General features: G+C 38.9%; 1 protein-coding gene across 4 annotated transcripts in view; it reads left to right on the top strand.

Moving 5' to 3' along the window:
* Positions 1–12,727, top strand: part of pip5kl1 (phosphatidylinositol-4-phosphate 5-kinase-like 1) — a 61,973-nt gene that overhangs the window by 30,817 nt on the left and 18,429 nt on the right. For all 4 annotated transcript variants that reach the window (XM_085463018.1, XM_085463016.1, XM_085463015.1 and 1 more), the window contains 2 exons: positions 6,387–6,437; positions 6,522–6,676. In XM_085463018.1, coding sequence (XP_085319144.1) covers positions 6,387–6,437; positions 6,522–6,676 — 206 coding nt within the window. The remainder of the gene's footprint in view (positions 1–6,386; positions 6,438–6,521; positions 6,677–12,727) is intronic.

Below are 12,727 nucleotides of genomic sequence, written 5' to 3'. Positions count from 1 at the left end.
CTGTTCTGACTAGAGGTCTCTTTTTTTCCCCTCCTCATCTTGCCCATTTTCGGATTTCTGTTTGTCGTTTTGTGCTTTGTCACCTAAAAAAAAACACGGTCCATTGTTTGTTCTACATTCTGCTCCCCAAATTTTCAGAAATAAGTGAGATCAGAGAAGTGAAGAGTCTGCTGCTAATGTGTTACCCAAGTACACTTTTATATACTGATCGACAAGACTGAGAACACATTTTGACTGGCTCAGGTTAGAGTAATGGTTGAAGTTGGGTGCATGACCAACAGTGTTGGGACTAACGCGTTATTAAGTAACGCGTTACAGTAACTACGTTATTATTGTGGTAACGAGCACGGTAACTAGTTATTATGCCAAAATCAGGAACGCGTTAGTCGTTACTGGGATTTAGATAGGGTCGTTACTCGTTACTTCGTGTGGTGGCTATCGCGGAGCTTCCACAGATTCAGTAACATTAGCAAGTGGTGGAGGCAGCAGGTGGATGAAGGAAAGGGGACGCAGAAGGAAAAGAGACCCGAGGCGGCCGCCGGTCCAAGTGTGAACTGAACTTCAGGTAAGAAGTTATGACCTGCAGTCTCTCTGGGTCAGATATGAACCAAGTTTAGGTGGAGTTTATTTTCGTTATTCTGACTTTTTCCCTACTGCGTGCTAGCTAGCATGACGGAGTTTCTATACAGCTGGGTGGTGCTATGAAGTTAATGATGTTGAACTTTATTTTGTTCATAAGTTATTAGAGTTGCCAACCGTCCCGTCTGGTATTCAGAGAAAATATTAAGCGTTTCTTATTGAGGTGAAAAGGAACAGTTTGTCCCGTAATTCAGCTACAATGAAAAAGGCACAAAGCTGGAGTTATTCTGTGTCTTTGCTGCACAGCTGCCTCTTCTTCTTTCATTCTCTCCCCTCCCTCTCCCGTTTCTACTTCAATCATGAAAACTGATCAGTGATCAGCTGATCGGCTCTCTTGTTTGTCGCCCACTTTGCGCCACAAAGAGGAAACCAGCGGATGTCGCGCTAAACAACAGCAGCACGTTTAAGCTTGATCAGCTGTTAGAATTTATTTAATATTAATTTCTAGTATCAGCTGATGTTTGCTGGAGCCACAGCTGCAAAAAAGCTGCTGGTCATGATATGGTTTGGTTATCTGGTGAGAGGGAAACATGAAGATGAAACCAGGAGATGTCCTTACTGAATCATCAGAGCTGTGATGGAGAAACAGGTTTACCTTTTAGGTGACATGAATGAGTTGAAGGGAAGTTATGAACTGTTTCTGAGAGACAAATAACCCCAGGATCCTTTTTTAGGTAGCTGACAGCTGGTAACTGTGCAGCAAAATCTCCAGTGTTAAATTAACACTAGAGAGTGTCTATATGGGTCCACACCTCTGAGTATTAAATACAACACTGTTGAGTGTTAAATTAACACTTTTGACAGTGTTATATGTTTAAAAGTAACCTAGTCAGTTTTGAAGGTTAACAAAACTGACTAGTTTTGTTATTTCTAACATTTTGAGTTATTTTCCAGTGTTAGAAAATCAGCACTGCTCAGTGTTGGTGTATTAAAAGGGAAAGGGGGGCACAAAGAAATACTTTTCTTTCTTATTCTCATTTAAAATGTCTAGCTTTTAAAAAATAATTATCTGAATCTTACAACAAACGATTGATAGATTGATGCATATATACCATCAAAACAGTGTACATCACTGTCACAACAGCGTTTGTTTTCATTCAAAGGCTTTATGATTTTTCCTATAATGGTGGGCCGGTCTCTAGTCAAAATGCCCGGGACGATTTATTTGTCCCAGTCCAGCCCTGTATGCAGCTCATCTGCAGTCTGGTGTTACCTACATCTTCCTATTTGGAAGGCAGAATTTCCGAGTTCTGAGTACAATCGAAAGCACCACGACTGCAGTTTTTGTGTTGGATGTAAAAGGCGGACATGACACTGTGACGTAGGCTAGAATCATGGCAGCAGTCAACGACGGTCCAGGTGTGGCATTTCTCTCGTGGAAATGTGCACATTATCTTTTCCTTTCTATTAGTAGGTGGCACAGTGCACTGTGGCAAGTAAGCAAGCTAGAAGACTGGCAAAGTTATGGAAGCAACACATTAACAAGAGAATTCTGAGTAAAACCAAAGTTACTTTCCCTAGTAACTAGTTACTTTGAAAGTAACGAGTAACTTGAAGTAACTGAGTTACTTTTGAGAGAAGTAACTAGTAATGTAACTAAGTTACTATTTTAAAGTAACTTACCCAACACTGATGACCAATGACTATTTAGATCGCTTAGAGTGTTTTTGTGAAACTGCAAGTCGATGACTTTCAGATGAAGTGTTGTACATTTATTTTTCATTTACAGGTTTATCTTAAAGGTTTTTCCATTTGGTTGTTCGGTAATGTCCGTAAAAAGTATGAATGTTACTGAACTCTTACCTAGGATGAGTAGCCAATGAGCTGCAGATGCTCCACGGGCAAAGTTACAAAACTTTATGATCACACATTGTGTATGTTTGATGTGGAACATTCGCCCTGTTATTCATTTCTTTTTAGGCCAGAACAAGTCCAGTAAGTAAAATACACACAAATCAAGCTCTGACAGTGATGACAGGAGTTTTGCACACAAAGAAAATCTCATCAAAACAAAAATATTAATCCAGAGGTGCTGGAGGGTTGTCCAGGGGCCTGTTCTTCGTACGTCGCTTACTACATCCAAGATCAAATGACACATCCAAGACCAAACCATCGCGCTAACCGTGAGCTCGCTAATCCGGTTCCCCGAACACACCTGCTGTTGACGATTAGTACAGCTGGACGCAGTAATGTGACATCACTGGGTGTCGTAAAAGGGGCTACGCATCGATAGTAGAAACATTGATCGGCAACCCGCTGATTGGTCGGCGAAAATGTCGAAGGAGCGCGCTCGGTATTTTCCGGCAGCAGAGCAAGAACTCATGAGTGAGGGATTTCAGGAGTTTCAGAGTTTAATTAAAACGCAAGAGAACACTGCAAAGGCTGCAAAAGCAAGGAGAGAGGGGCTGGCAGAAAGTTGCTGACAAATCAAACTCGTAGGTAATTTAATAATAATAATAATAATAATGGATTGGATTTATATAGCGCTTTCCAAGGCACCCAAAGCGCTGTACGATACCACTATTCATTCACTCCCACATTCACACACTGGTGGAGGCAGCTACGGTTGTAGCCAGGCTGCCATATCGCGCCATCGGCCCCTCTGGCCAACACCAGTAGGCGGTAGGGTAGATCTATCATATGACACTATATTGTCCAATATCATATGGCATTATATTATATTATAATATGTTATATTATATCCCCTTTCACATTAGAGCCACAACAGGACCCACAAGAACATGGGAACAAGTAAAAGTGAAATACAGGAGTATTCTACAGAATGGTAATATTTATCTCTTAGATTGCTTTTCGTCTCTTGGCAAGGTAATACTGGCCTGTAATACTCTGTTAGTTTGTTCATAACAGCAACCAAGAAAAGGGCAGAGCAACAAAAGACAGGTGGTGGTCCTGCACCCCCTCGTCAACAAGTTGGTTAAGTAAATAATACCCTCACGGGAATATCGATATCTCTCTATGAGCACACTGTCGCGCTGAGCTAAAGGATCCTGTCTGTCCCGCAATATACGCTGAATTCTGAGGACTCTCCTTATCAATCTTGCACCTTCCGCAATGGGTTGGTCGCGTATACGGACAGGACATGGCTGCGACAGGCTTCCCAAATCCACCTTCGCTTTTATAGCCGTGGTCTCTCATCTTGATTACACGAAGTAATTTACAATTACTACTCTGAAATATGAATTACATCTGTAATAATCACATACATGTAATAGAATGTTAATAGTACATTTCCCTTTTTTAGGAAATGACCTGTATGTATCTGTGTGACATCAATAAAAGGATCAAGTGCTGCATTATCTTTAGTTACATTGATGTTATTTATTTATGGTGAAACAGTGGTGGAATATCGCTGTTGCTTTCGTATAAATGAAGCGGACATACCTGCGTGGCCGCGATCTAATCCTGTTTACATAAAGTAAACCTGCTCCCGAGCAGGTTTACGCTTACGGCTCTGTTGCTATGACAGCAAGTCCCGGATGAGCTTCGGGGAACCGAACGATCCAGGATCACGCGAAATCGTCAACAATCTAATCCAGCTAACTTACTTAGCGAGGTACGAAGAACAGGCCCCAGGTTTGTAGACACAAACCAGGTGTGGAATACTGCCTCCAGTACATATTTGGCACAAAAATGTAAAAACACTGGTCCAGCCTGCTGAATATAAAGTGCTCTTTTTTTCAGATTTTGAAAGGCTTGTGTTTTGTTTTGTTTTTGGTTTTGTGGTGAGTGCCTGCCTCATACTCTTAAAGCCTGTAAGTGAGATCTAAAATGGTAGGTTAAACAAATGGCAGTGATTTTCCTTCCTCATGTGAAAGTATGTAAATAACACACCCAAAACTCAACAAGACCTTAAACCACAGAGAGCTCTGCAGTGCCTGCTGTGATGCAGCCATTTGCTGCTGCTTCACCCTAATCCTGTTTAAACACAATATGCTGGCTCAGCAGGTAGAAGTGTGGCAGCTCTGTTTGTGTTTCATCCACAGGGTCTCATGACAGCATTTTGTTTTTGTAGCCCTTTGGTGCACACAAGTCTCACAGGATACAGGTGTAAATGTGAGCTAAAACAGGCCAGTGTTTAGTTATTGTCATTGGTGATCTGCTGGTGATATTACAAGAATTTGTAATACAGACATTCTAAATAAACACAAAAACTAGTAGATTTTCCTTTCAAATAGACTCGCTAAAACAAACAGGCTAGTAGGGGGACAGACAGCAGGGTGTGTGGTGCATAGTCCATTTAAAGCTGTGTTAGTACGATTAATTGCATCCTGACAATAACTGAATGAGATTATCGAAGGAGTACAAATACCAAGGCTCTTGTCAATGTTAGTGTATGCAATAAGAATTTTCCTTCAACCACGGTTTGACAGCTCCGAGCTGTTCCCAGACCTGATCAGAGGATGCTGGCTCACGGCATGACTGCCATGAAAGCAGCCTGCAGAACCTGAGGTGGGGGGCTGTTTAAATGGTAGTCAGCATGTCCAAAAACCAACACATACAAATGTAACATAAATAAATAAAAATAGTAATAATGATATCTAAGCCACTTGAATATTTTAACTTTAAGCTAATATATACAAACTAACTTATATTTTATCCATCTTTAACAGTTGCCACACAATACACACAATCATTACTACTGTACACCAGTGTTGGTCAAGTTACTTGAAAAAAGTAATCAGTAACTAATTACTGATTACTTCCCCCAAAAAGTAATCCCGTTACTTTACTGATTACTTATTTTCAAAAGTAATTAATTACTTAGTTACTTAGTTACTTTTTAAAAACACGATTTACAACCTGAATAGGTGATAAAGCGATAGATCTTTAGCCCAGTTCTACTTTTTCTGCATAATCCATCATACAAAATGTAATCAAATGGAAAAGTCTCTTTTAAAAACTTGTTTTATTAGTTTTAATCTTTTAACTTTATGCATCAAGCAAAAATTTAATTATATGCAACATTCTCTGACTGGAAGAAATTTGTTTAATATTTAAACTTATTTTCTGCACATTCCAGCACATAAAATAATTTTTTTGTGTGTTTACACTCACTCTTTCAAATAGATGCAAGTAAAACACAGCAGAAAATAAATAAAGTCAAAGACTAGCAGTCCTGTTGCTCTATTTTCACCTGTAAAGCAGGAGTGCGGTAGGCGGAGGTTCACCCTGGTGCAGGTGTGCCGCGGCGGTCAGTGGAAGAATCCGCGAGTTTCTCTGTGAGTTTCCCACTATGTCATAGCGCACTCGGTGCTTGCTTGGAAGTTTAGGGGTTTTTTCACTGTAAAAAGAAGTTTTCTTCCCACGCACAACGGACACTAATGTTTTTGTCACTTTTTATGGAATCAAACTCAAAGTAAGGTCAGTACTTCCACGCTTTAAACGCTGCACGCTCATACTCTCTCCCGCACTCGATATATTATCCACTGTTGATCTGCACGCAGCTGTTGTCACGAACGTCACACTTGCTTAGGTCACTGTCATGAGACATTCTCGCAAAAAACTCACAGTTTTAGTAACGCAGTAACGCAGCGTTCCTACGGGAAAGTAACGGTAATCTAATTACTGTTTTCACAATAGTAATCCCTTACTTTACTCGTTACTTGAAAAAAGTAATCGGATTACAGTGCCCATCTCTGCTGTACACACATAACTTTTAATAAGTCTATTTTGTCAGTTGTCCTGTTTTTCTGTGTGACTTGCTTTTGTTTCTTTTTATGCTTTAGAATGAACTGACAGATGAAGATTTCAGGTTGGAGGTCACTCAGATCCATAAGGTAGGATCCTGTGTGTTTCTCTGACAGCTCTCAGATGTATTACTGTGCAGAAGGCTTCCCTGTTTGATTTCTGTTTGTGTGTAGGACTTCACAATGGAGACGTTTGCAGGGCCTGTGTTTGCCACGCTGCGTGGATCTTTAGGAATGACTGAGCAGGAGTATCAGCAGTCACTCTGCTCTGAAAATTGCTACCTCCAGTTCATCAGCAACTCCAAGAGCAAAGCAGACTTCTTCCTCACGTGAGTTACAACAAATTGGCTGATCATCTGCCAAAATGTACAAGTCTGATAAAGACAGATAAATCTAGCGGGGCCTGCAATAATGAACCCGAGTAATAAACTTTACACACAGATGTGCCCAGTTAAGTAAATGCTGCTTAAAGGGGACTGATTATGCTTTTCATCAGTCAGTTATTTAAGTTTTCCAATTACTTTTGAGTCTATGAAATTGTAGTAAAAATGCTTTAGTTCCGCACATTTTTACCTTTTTGGAAATAAGTGTTTCAGTGCTTAAGTATGAAAGCTGAAAGTCTGCATTTGAACTGCATCGGTGTTGTTCTGTTTGAAATTCACTGTGGTGATGTCTCTGTCCAAATATTTATGGACCTAACTGTATATAAGCAGCGGTCTAAGAGTAGCTGTGTATCATAATCATCATCATAGTTTATTTATATAGCACTTTAAAAACACACAAGGCTGACCAAAGTGCTGAACAACAGAAATATAAGAGACACAATAAGAATAATAAATACGATAAAATAATAAACATAGTAATAACAATAAAATATAATTAAATACAAGTCAGTTAACCACTGAGTCAAAGGCCAGGATTTAAAAATCTGGATTTAAAAACCAGCACTGATGTCGATTGCCATTTGTGAAGAGGAAGATTATTCCAAAGCTTTGGAGCCACAATAGAGAACGCTCGGTCTCCTCAGTTTCATCCGTGATTTGGGGACTGAGAGAAACAGCTGCTCAGCTGACCGGAGCAAACGAGTGGGGATATAGGGCTTCAGCAAATCAGACAAATATGCAGATGCCAGACCATTTAAGGATTTAAAAACTAATAGAAGGAGTTTAAAATGAATCCTAAATTCAATTGGAAGCCAGTGCAGGGAGGCCAGAACTAGAGTAATGTGCTCAAATTTCCTTCTACCAGTTTAAATCCGTGCTGCAGCATTCTGTACTAGTTGCAGGCAGCATGGATAACAGTCTCCAAATCACACTTTGAAAGAAAAGGTTTGACCTTCAACAGATGCCTGAGATGATAGAATGATGATTTCACCACCCATTCACGTGTAATTGAGCTCTTCAGGTGAGGGGCCAGAGCAGTAAGGTCGACATCAGGGGTATCAGAGGTACAATTCGGGCTGAACAGAATTGCTTCCATTTTACGTTCATTAAAATTTAAAAGGTTTAGAGCCATCCATGACTTAACATCACTAAGGCAATCAAGCAAGAGTCTAATTGTATTTTGCTCGTTTGTGTTGTTGTGTTTGCACATCTCTGTTGCTTGTGGGGCTCGCACACAAGAATTTCACTCGCATGTGCTGTGCCAGTGTGCCTGCACATGTGATGTGACAATAAAAAGTGATTTGATTTGATTTGATTTGATTTAATTGGGGAGCTATCAGAATGACTGAAAGGAAAATAAAGCTGGCAATCATCAGCATATAGATGAAATGAGACTTTGTGTTTTCGAAAGATCGCTCCCAGTGGCAGGAGATACAACGAAAACAGTTATGGCCCAAGAATAGATCCCTGTGGTACACCCCACAACAGAGGGGCCACAGAGGACGATGACGAGCCCAACTTAACACAGAAGCTCCCGTTTGAGAGATATGATTTTATTCACAGGACAGCCAAGCCAGAAATGCCCACACAATGCTGGAATTAAGAGATCAGCAGGTTGTGGTCCACTGTGTTGAATGCAGCAGTCATATCCAGTAATATAAGCACTACATGTTTATCACAGTCCATCGCTACCAGAGTGTCATTCATAACCTTTATGAGAGCTGTCTCTGTGTTGTGAAATGGCTTAAAGAAAAATGTCAAACATTTGAGAGTTATTTAGATAATCCATCAGCTGAGCGTGAACAATCTTTTCCAAGATCTTACTCAGAAAAGGAAGTTTAGAGATGGGTCTGAAGTTTGACATAACTGAAATATCTGAGCCTGGCTTCCTAAGTAAGGGATGAATAACTGCATGCTTAAACTCGCTTGGTACTTGATCTGACAAGAGGCTGGTATTAATTATGTTCAGAATATGTAGTCTAACAGTAGGAAACACCTTTTTGAGAAAACGGGGATGAACAACATCATTCGGAGAACCACGCGGTTTAGCATTTAACACAACCTCCTCTAGTTAAGGTAGAACAATTGGTTGGAAAGCAATACACAAATTTGAACAGGGAACATCCACAGCCGGGTCACCAGAAGATAAAGTGGAGGGTCTGAAACCGGCAACCTTATCCACAAAGAAATTAAGAAACTTATTACACATAACCTCAGAAGACTGCAAAAGAACATGATCCTCTGTATTCAGTACAGAATTTATGGTATTATACAAAGCACGAGGGTTATGTGAATTAACAGCAATAAGGTGAGAAAAAAAGGAGTTTTTGGCGGTCTTTACTGCCCTCTGGTAAGCTTTCCAGCTCGTCTTAAGAGCTTCCAGAGAGATGTACAGCCATTATTATCATATTAACAATATGATAATACTGTAAATAATAGTGTAAATGTTCTTGTTGGTTACAGACTCTCGCATCACCTTCATAACTTGTATTTGGATTTCATTATTTTAAATTATATAAGCAAAGTTAGATGAATTAGATTGTTAAAATTCTTATTCTTTTCAAATTCTGATAGATGTTCAACTCAACTCAAAAAAACATTGTGTTTTTTGAGTCCACGTGTGTCACTGACAGTGTTGGTCAAGTTACTTGAAAAAAGTAATCAGTAACTAATTACTGATTACTTCCCCAAAAAAGTAATCCCGTTACTTTACTGATTACTTATTTTCAAAAGTAATTAATTACTTAGTTACTTAGTTACTTTTTAAAAACACGATTTACAACCTGAATAGGTGATAAAGTGATAGATCTTTCAGCCCAATTCTACTTTTTCTGCATAATCCATCATACAAAATGTAATCAAATGGAAAAGTCTCTTTTTAAAACTTGTTTTATTAGTTTTAATCTTTTAACTTCATGCATCAAGCAAAAATGTAATTATATGCAACATTCTCTGACTGGAAGAAAATTGTTTAATATTTAAACTTATTTTCTGCACATTCCAGCACATAAAATAATTTTTTTGTATGTTTACACTCACTCTTTCAAATAGATGCAAGTAAAACACAGCAGAAAACTAGAAAAATTTGCATTTCCTGCGAAAATGCAGTGTGGATGCTTTAAAGCTGAAGCTGTATGCAAAAACTAGCTGAAAAAGCTGAAAAGTTGCAGAAATTGTAAAAACTTTGCAGAAGCAAAGGAACTTTGCTAAAATGTAATAACTTAGCAGAACTGCAATATCTTAGAGGAAACATAATACTTGGCAGAAATACAATAGCATAGCAGAACTTAGCAGAAATATTGTAACTTACCAGAAACATGACAACTTCTCAAAAATACAAGAATTTAGGAGAAATAGTATAAGAAAACAGAAAGAATATATTTAGCCAAAAATACTTAAACATTACAGAAACACTATGATTTAGAAAAATAGTACAACATAGCAGAAATACTGTGTTTTACCAGAGACACTGTGATGAACTATGAATATTGTAATTTTAAATTAATACTATGTTTTAGCACAAATACTATAATTTGGCAGAAATACTATAATTTGGCAGAAATACTATGATTCAGCACAAATACTCTGGTTTAGCACAAATATTATAAGATAGCAGAAATACAATTATATAGCAGAAATGCTATATTTAGAAAGAAAAATATAATATAGTAGAAATAGTATGATTTAGCAGAAATACTACAATATAGCATAATAACAATGATTTAGAACAAATACTATGATTGAGCAGAATAGTTATAACTTAAGTGAAAATACTGGAAAACTAAAATGACAAGCTGAGAAAAAAACAGAACATGGTTAAGCTGTCTCAAAACTAATTATTGTTCAACTGTGGGGAAAAAAAGAAATACAAATAAATAAATACAGAAATGTAAAGAGAGAGACACACACACAGGGTCTATGCCAGTCAAACAATGAGATGCTGCCCTAAAGAGGGTCTTTCTCTCTCTCTCTCTCTCTCTCTCTCTGTCTCTGTCTCTCACACACACACACACACACACACACACACAGGGAGAGAAGCAAGTTTCTAGGTCAGTCAAGCAGCCTGGGAGCTGGTAAATTTGAATCCACCAATCAGAGAGGCTGTAAACTTTTCCCGCCAAAACAGGTGCACACACGCAGCACAGAGACAGGATTTTTGTAGTCTATTTCTCATAGTGAGGATTCCCCTCAAACAAATGACCATAATTTCCTAACCGTAGGGGCAAGAACTGTCATTTTTACACAGTTTTGTTCAGAAGAGATGGGGCAATCGTCAAGTGTTGACAATTTATCATTAAAATATGAATTTTTAGAGATATATGATATGGATGACGGGTTGGTTTAGAAGCCACGAAGGCCCCAATATGCAAATTTGAATGCCTCAGCCCACATATATGATTGGCTGGCTGGGAAGCCGTGGAGGCCCTGATATGTAAATTTGAATGTCTCAGGCCTCACAGAGGATTGGCTGCCTGGGGAACTGGCAGTAATATATGGAAATAGTATGCTTAAGCATAAATACTACATTTAGTAGAAATACTATATTTTAGCACAAATACTATAAAAAGCAGAATTACTAAAATTTAGCAGATATACTATATTAAGCACAAATCTTATAAAAAGCAGAAATAGTATGATTAAGCATAAATACTACATTTAGTAGAAATACTATGTTTTAGCACAAATACTATAAAAAGCAGAAATACTATATTAAGCAATATAAATATCCTATAAAAATCCTATAAAAAGCAAAAATACTATACTGTGATTTGGTAGAAAAACTATAATTATTCAGAAATACTATATTTGGCAGCACGGTGGCACAGTGGTTAGCACTGTTGCCTCACAGCAAGAAGGTCCTGAGTTCAATTCCACCATCAGGCCGGGGTCTTTCTGTGTGGAGTTTGCATGTTCTCCCCGTGTTTGCGTGGGTTCTCTCCGGGTCCTCCCACCGTCCAAAGACATGCAGCTTGTGGGGATAGGTTAATTGGATAATCCAAATTGCCACTAGGTGTGAATGTGAGAGTGAATGTGAGTGTGAATGGTTGTCTGTCCCTGTGTGTTGGCCCTGCGACAGACTGGCGACCTGTCCAGGGTGTACCCCGCCCTTCGCCCTATGGCAGCTGGGATGGGCTCCGGCACCCCCCGCGACCCTGAAAAGGATAAGCGGAAGCGAATGGATGGATGGATGGACTATATTTGTCAGAAATACTATATTTAGCACAAATCTTATAAAATAGCAGAAATAGTATGATTTAGCACAATAGTAATATCTTATACAGAAAAATTGGAAAAGCAAAATGGACAGCTGAAAAAATGCTGAACATGCTGAGGGTCCCTCGAATATGCTTGTTAAATGAAAAAAATCGGCAAAAAAAAATATAACAGAGACACACACACAAGATCCAATTCAGTCAACCAGTCTAAATATGTTGAATTTGAATCTTACAATGGGATCATCCCATTAAAAGACTTTCTTTCTCTCTCTCTCTCCCTCTCTGTCACACACACACACACACACACACACACTCACACACACACAGAGGGAGAGAAGTAAGTTTCTAGCTCAGTCAAGCAGCCTGGGAGCTGCTGAATTTGAATCCACCAATCAGAGAGCCTGTGCACTTTTTCCCGCAAAACAGCTGCACGCAGCACAGAGAGACACAGGATTTTTGCAGTGTATTTCTCATAATGACGACTCCCCTCAAACAAATGACCATAATTTCCTAACCGTAGGGGCTAGAACGGTCATTCTTACACCGTTTTGTTCAGAAGAGATGGGGGAATCTTAAAGTGTTGACAATTTATCATTAAAATATGAATTATTAAAGATATTTGACTTCTAATGCACCATAACTGAGCAGAGCAAAGCAAAAACTGCCTTGACTTGCCCTCAAACAACGCTTTCTAACTCTAAATCTATTTGGAGTATCAATATCATTCTTTCTCTGTAAGAGACAGCAGGCTTTGGTGAACAATCATGGAAATTTTCAGGTC

This window comes from Copadichromis virginalis, linkage group LG7 (assembly GCF_057382275.1).
Source record: "Copadichromis virginalis isolate Kocher_CV1m ecotype Utaka linkage group LG7, C_Virginalis_male_GT1.1, whole genome shotgun sequence".
Lineage (NCBI taxonomy): Eukaryota > Metazoa > Chordata > Actinopteri > Cichliformes > Cichlidae > Copadichromis > Copadichromis virginalis.
This window is presented reverse-complemented; position numbering and strand designations above follow the sequence as displayed.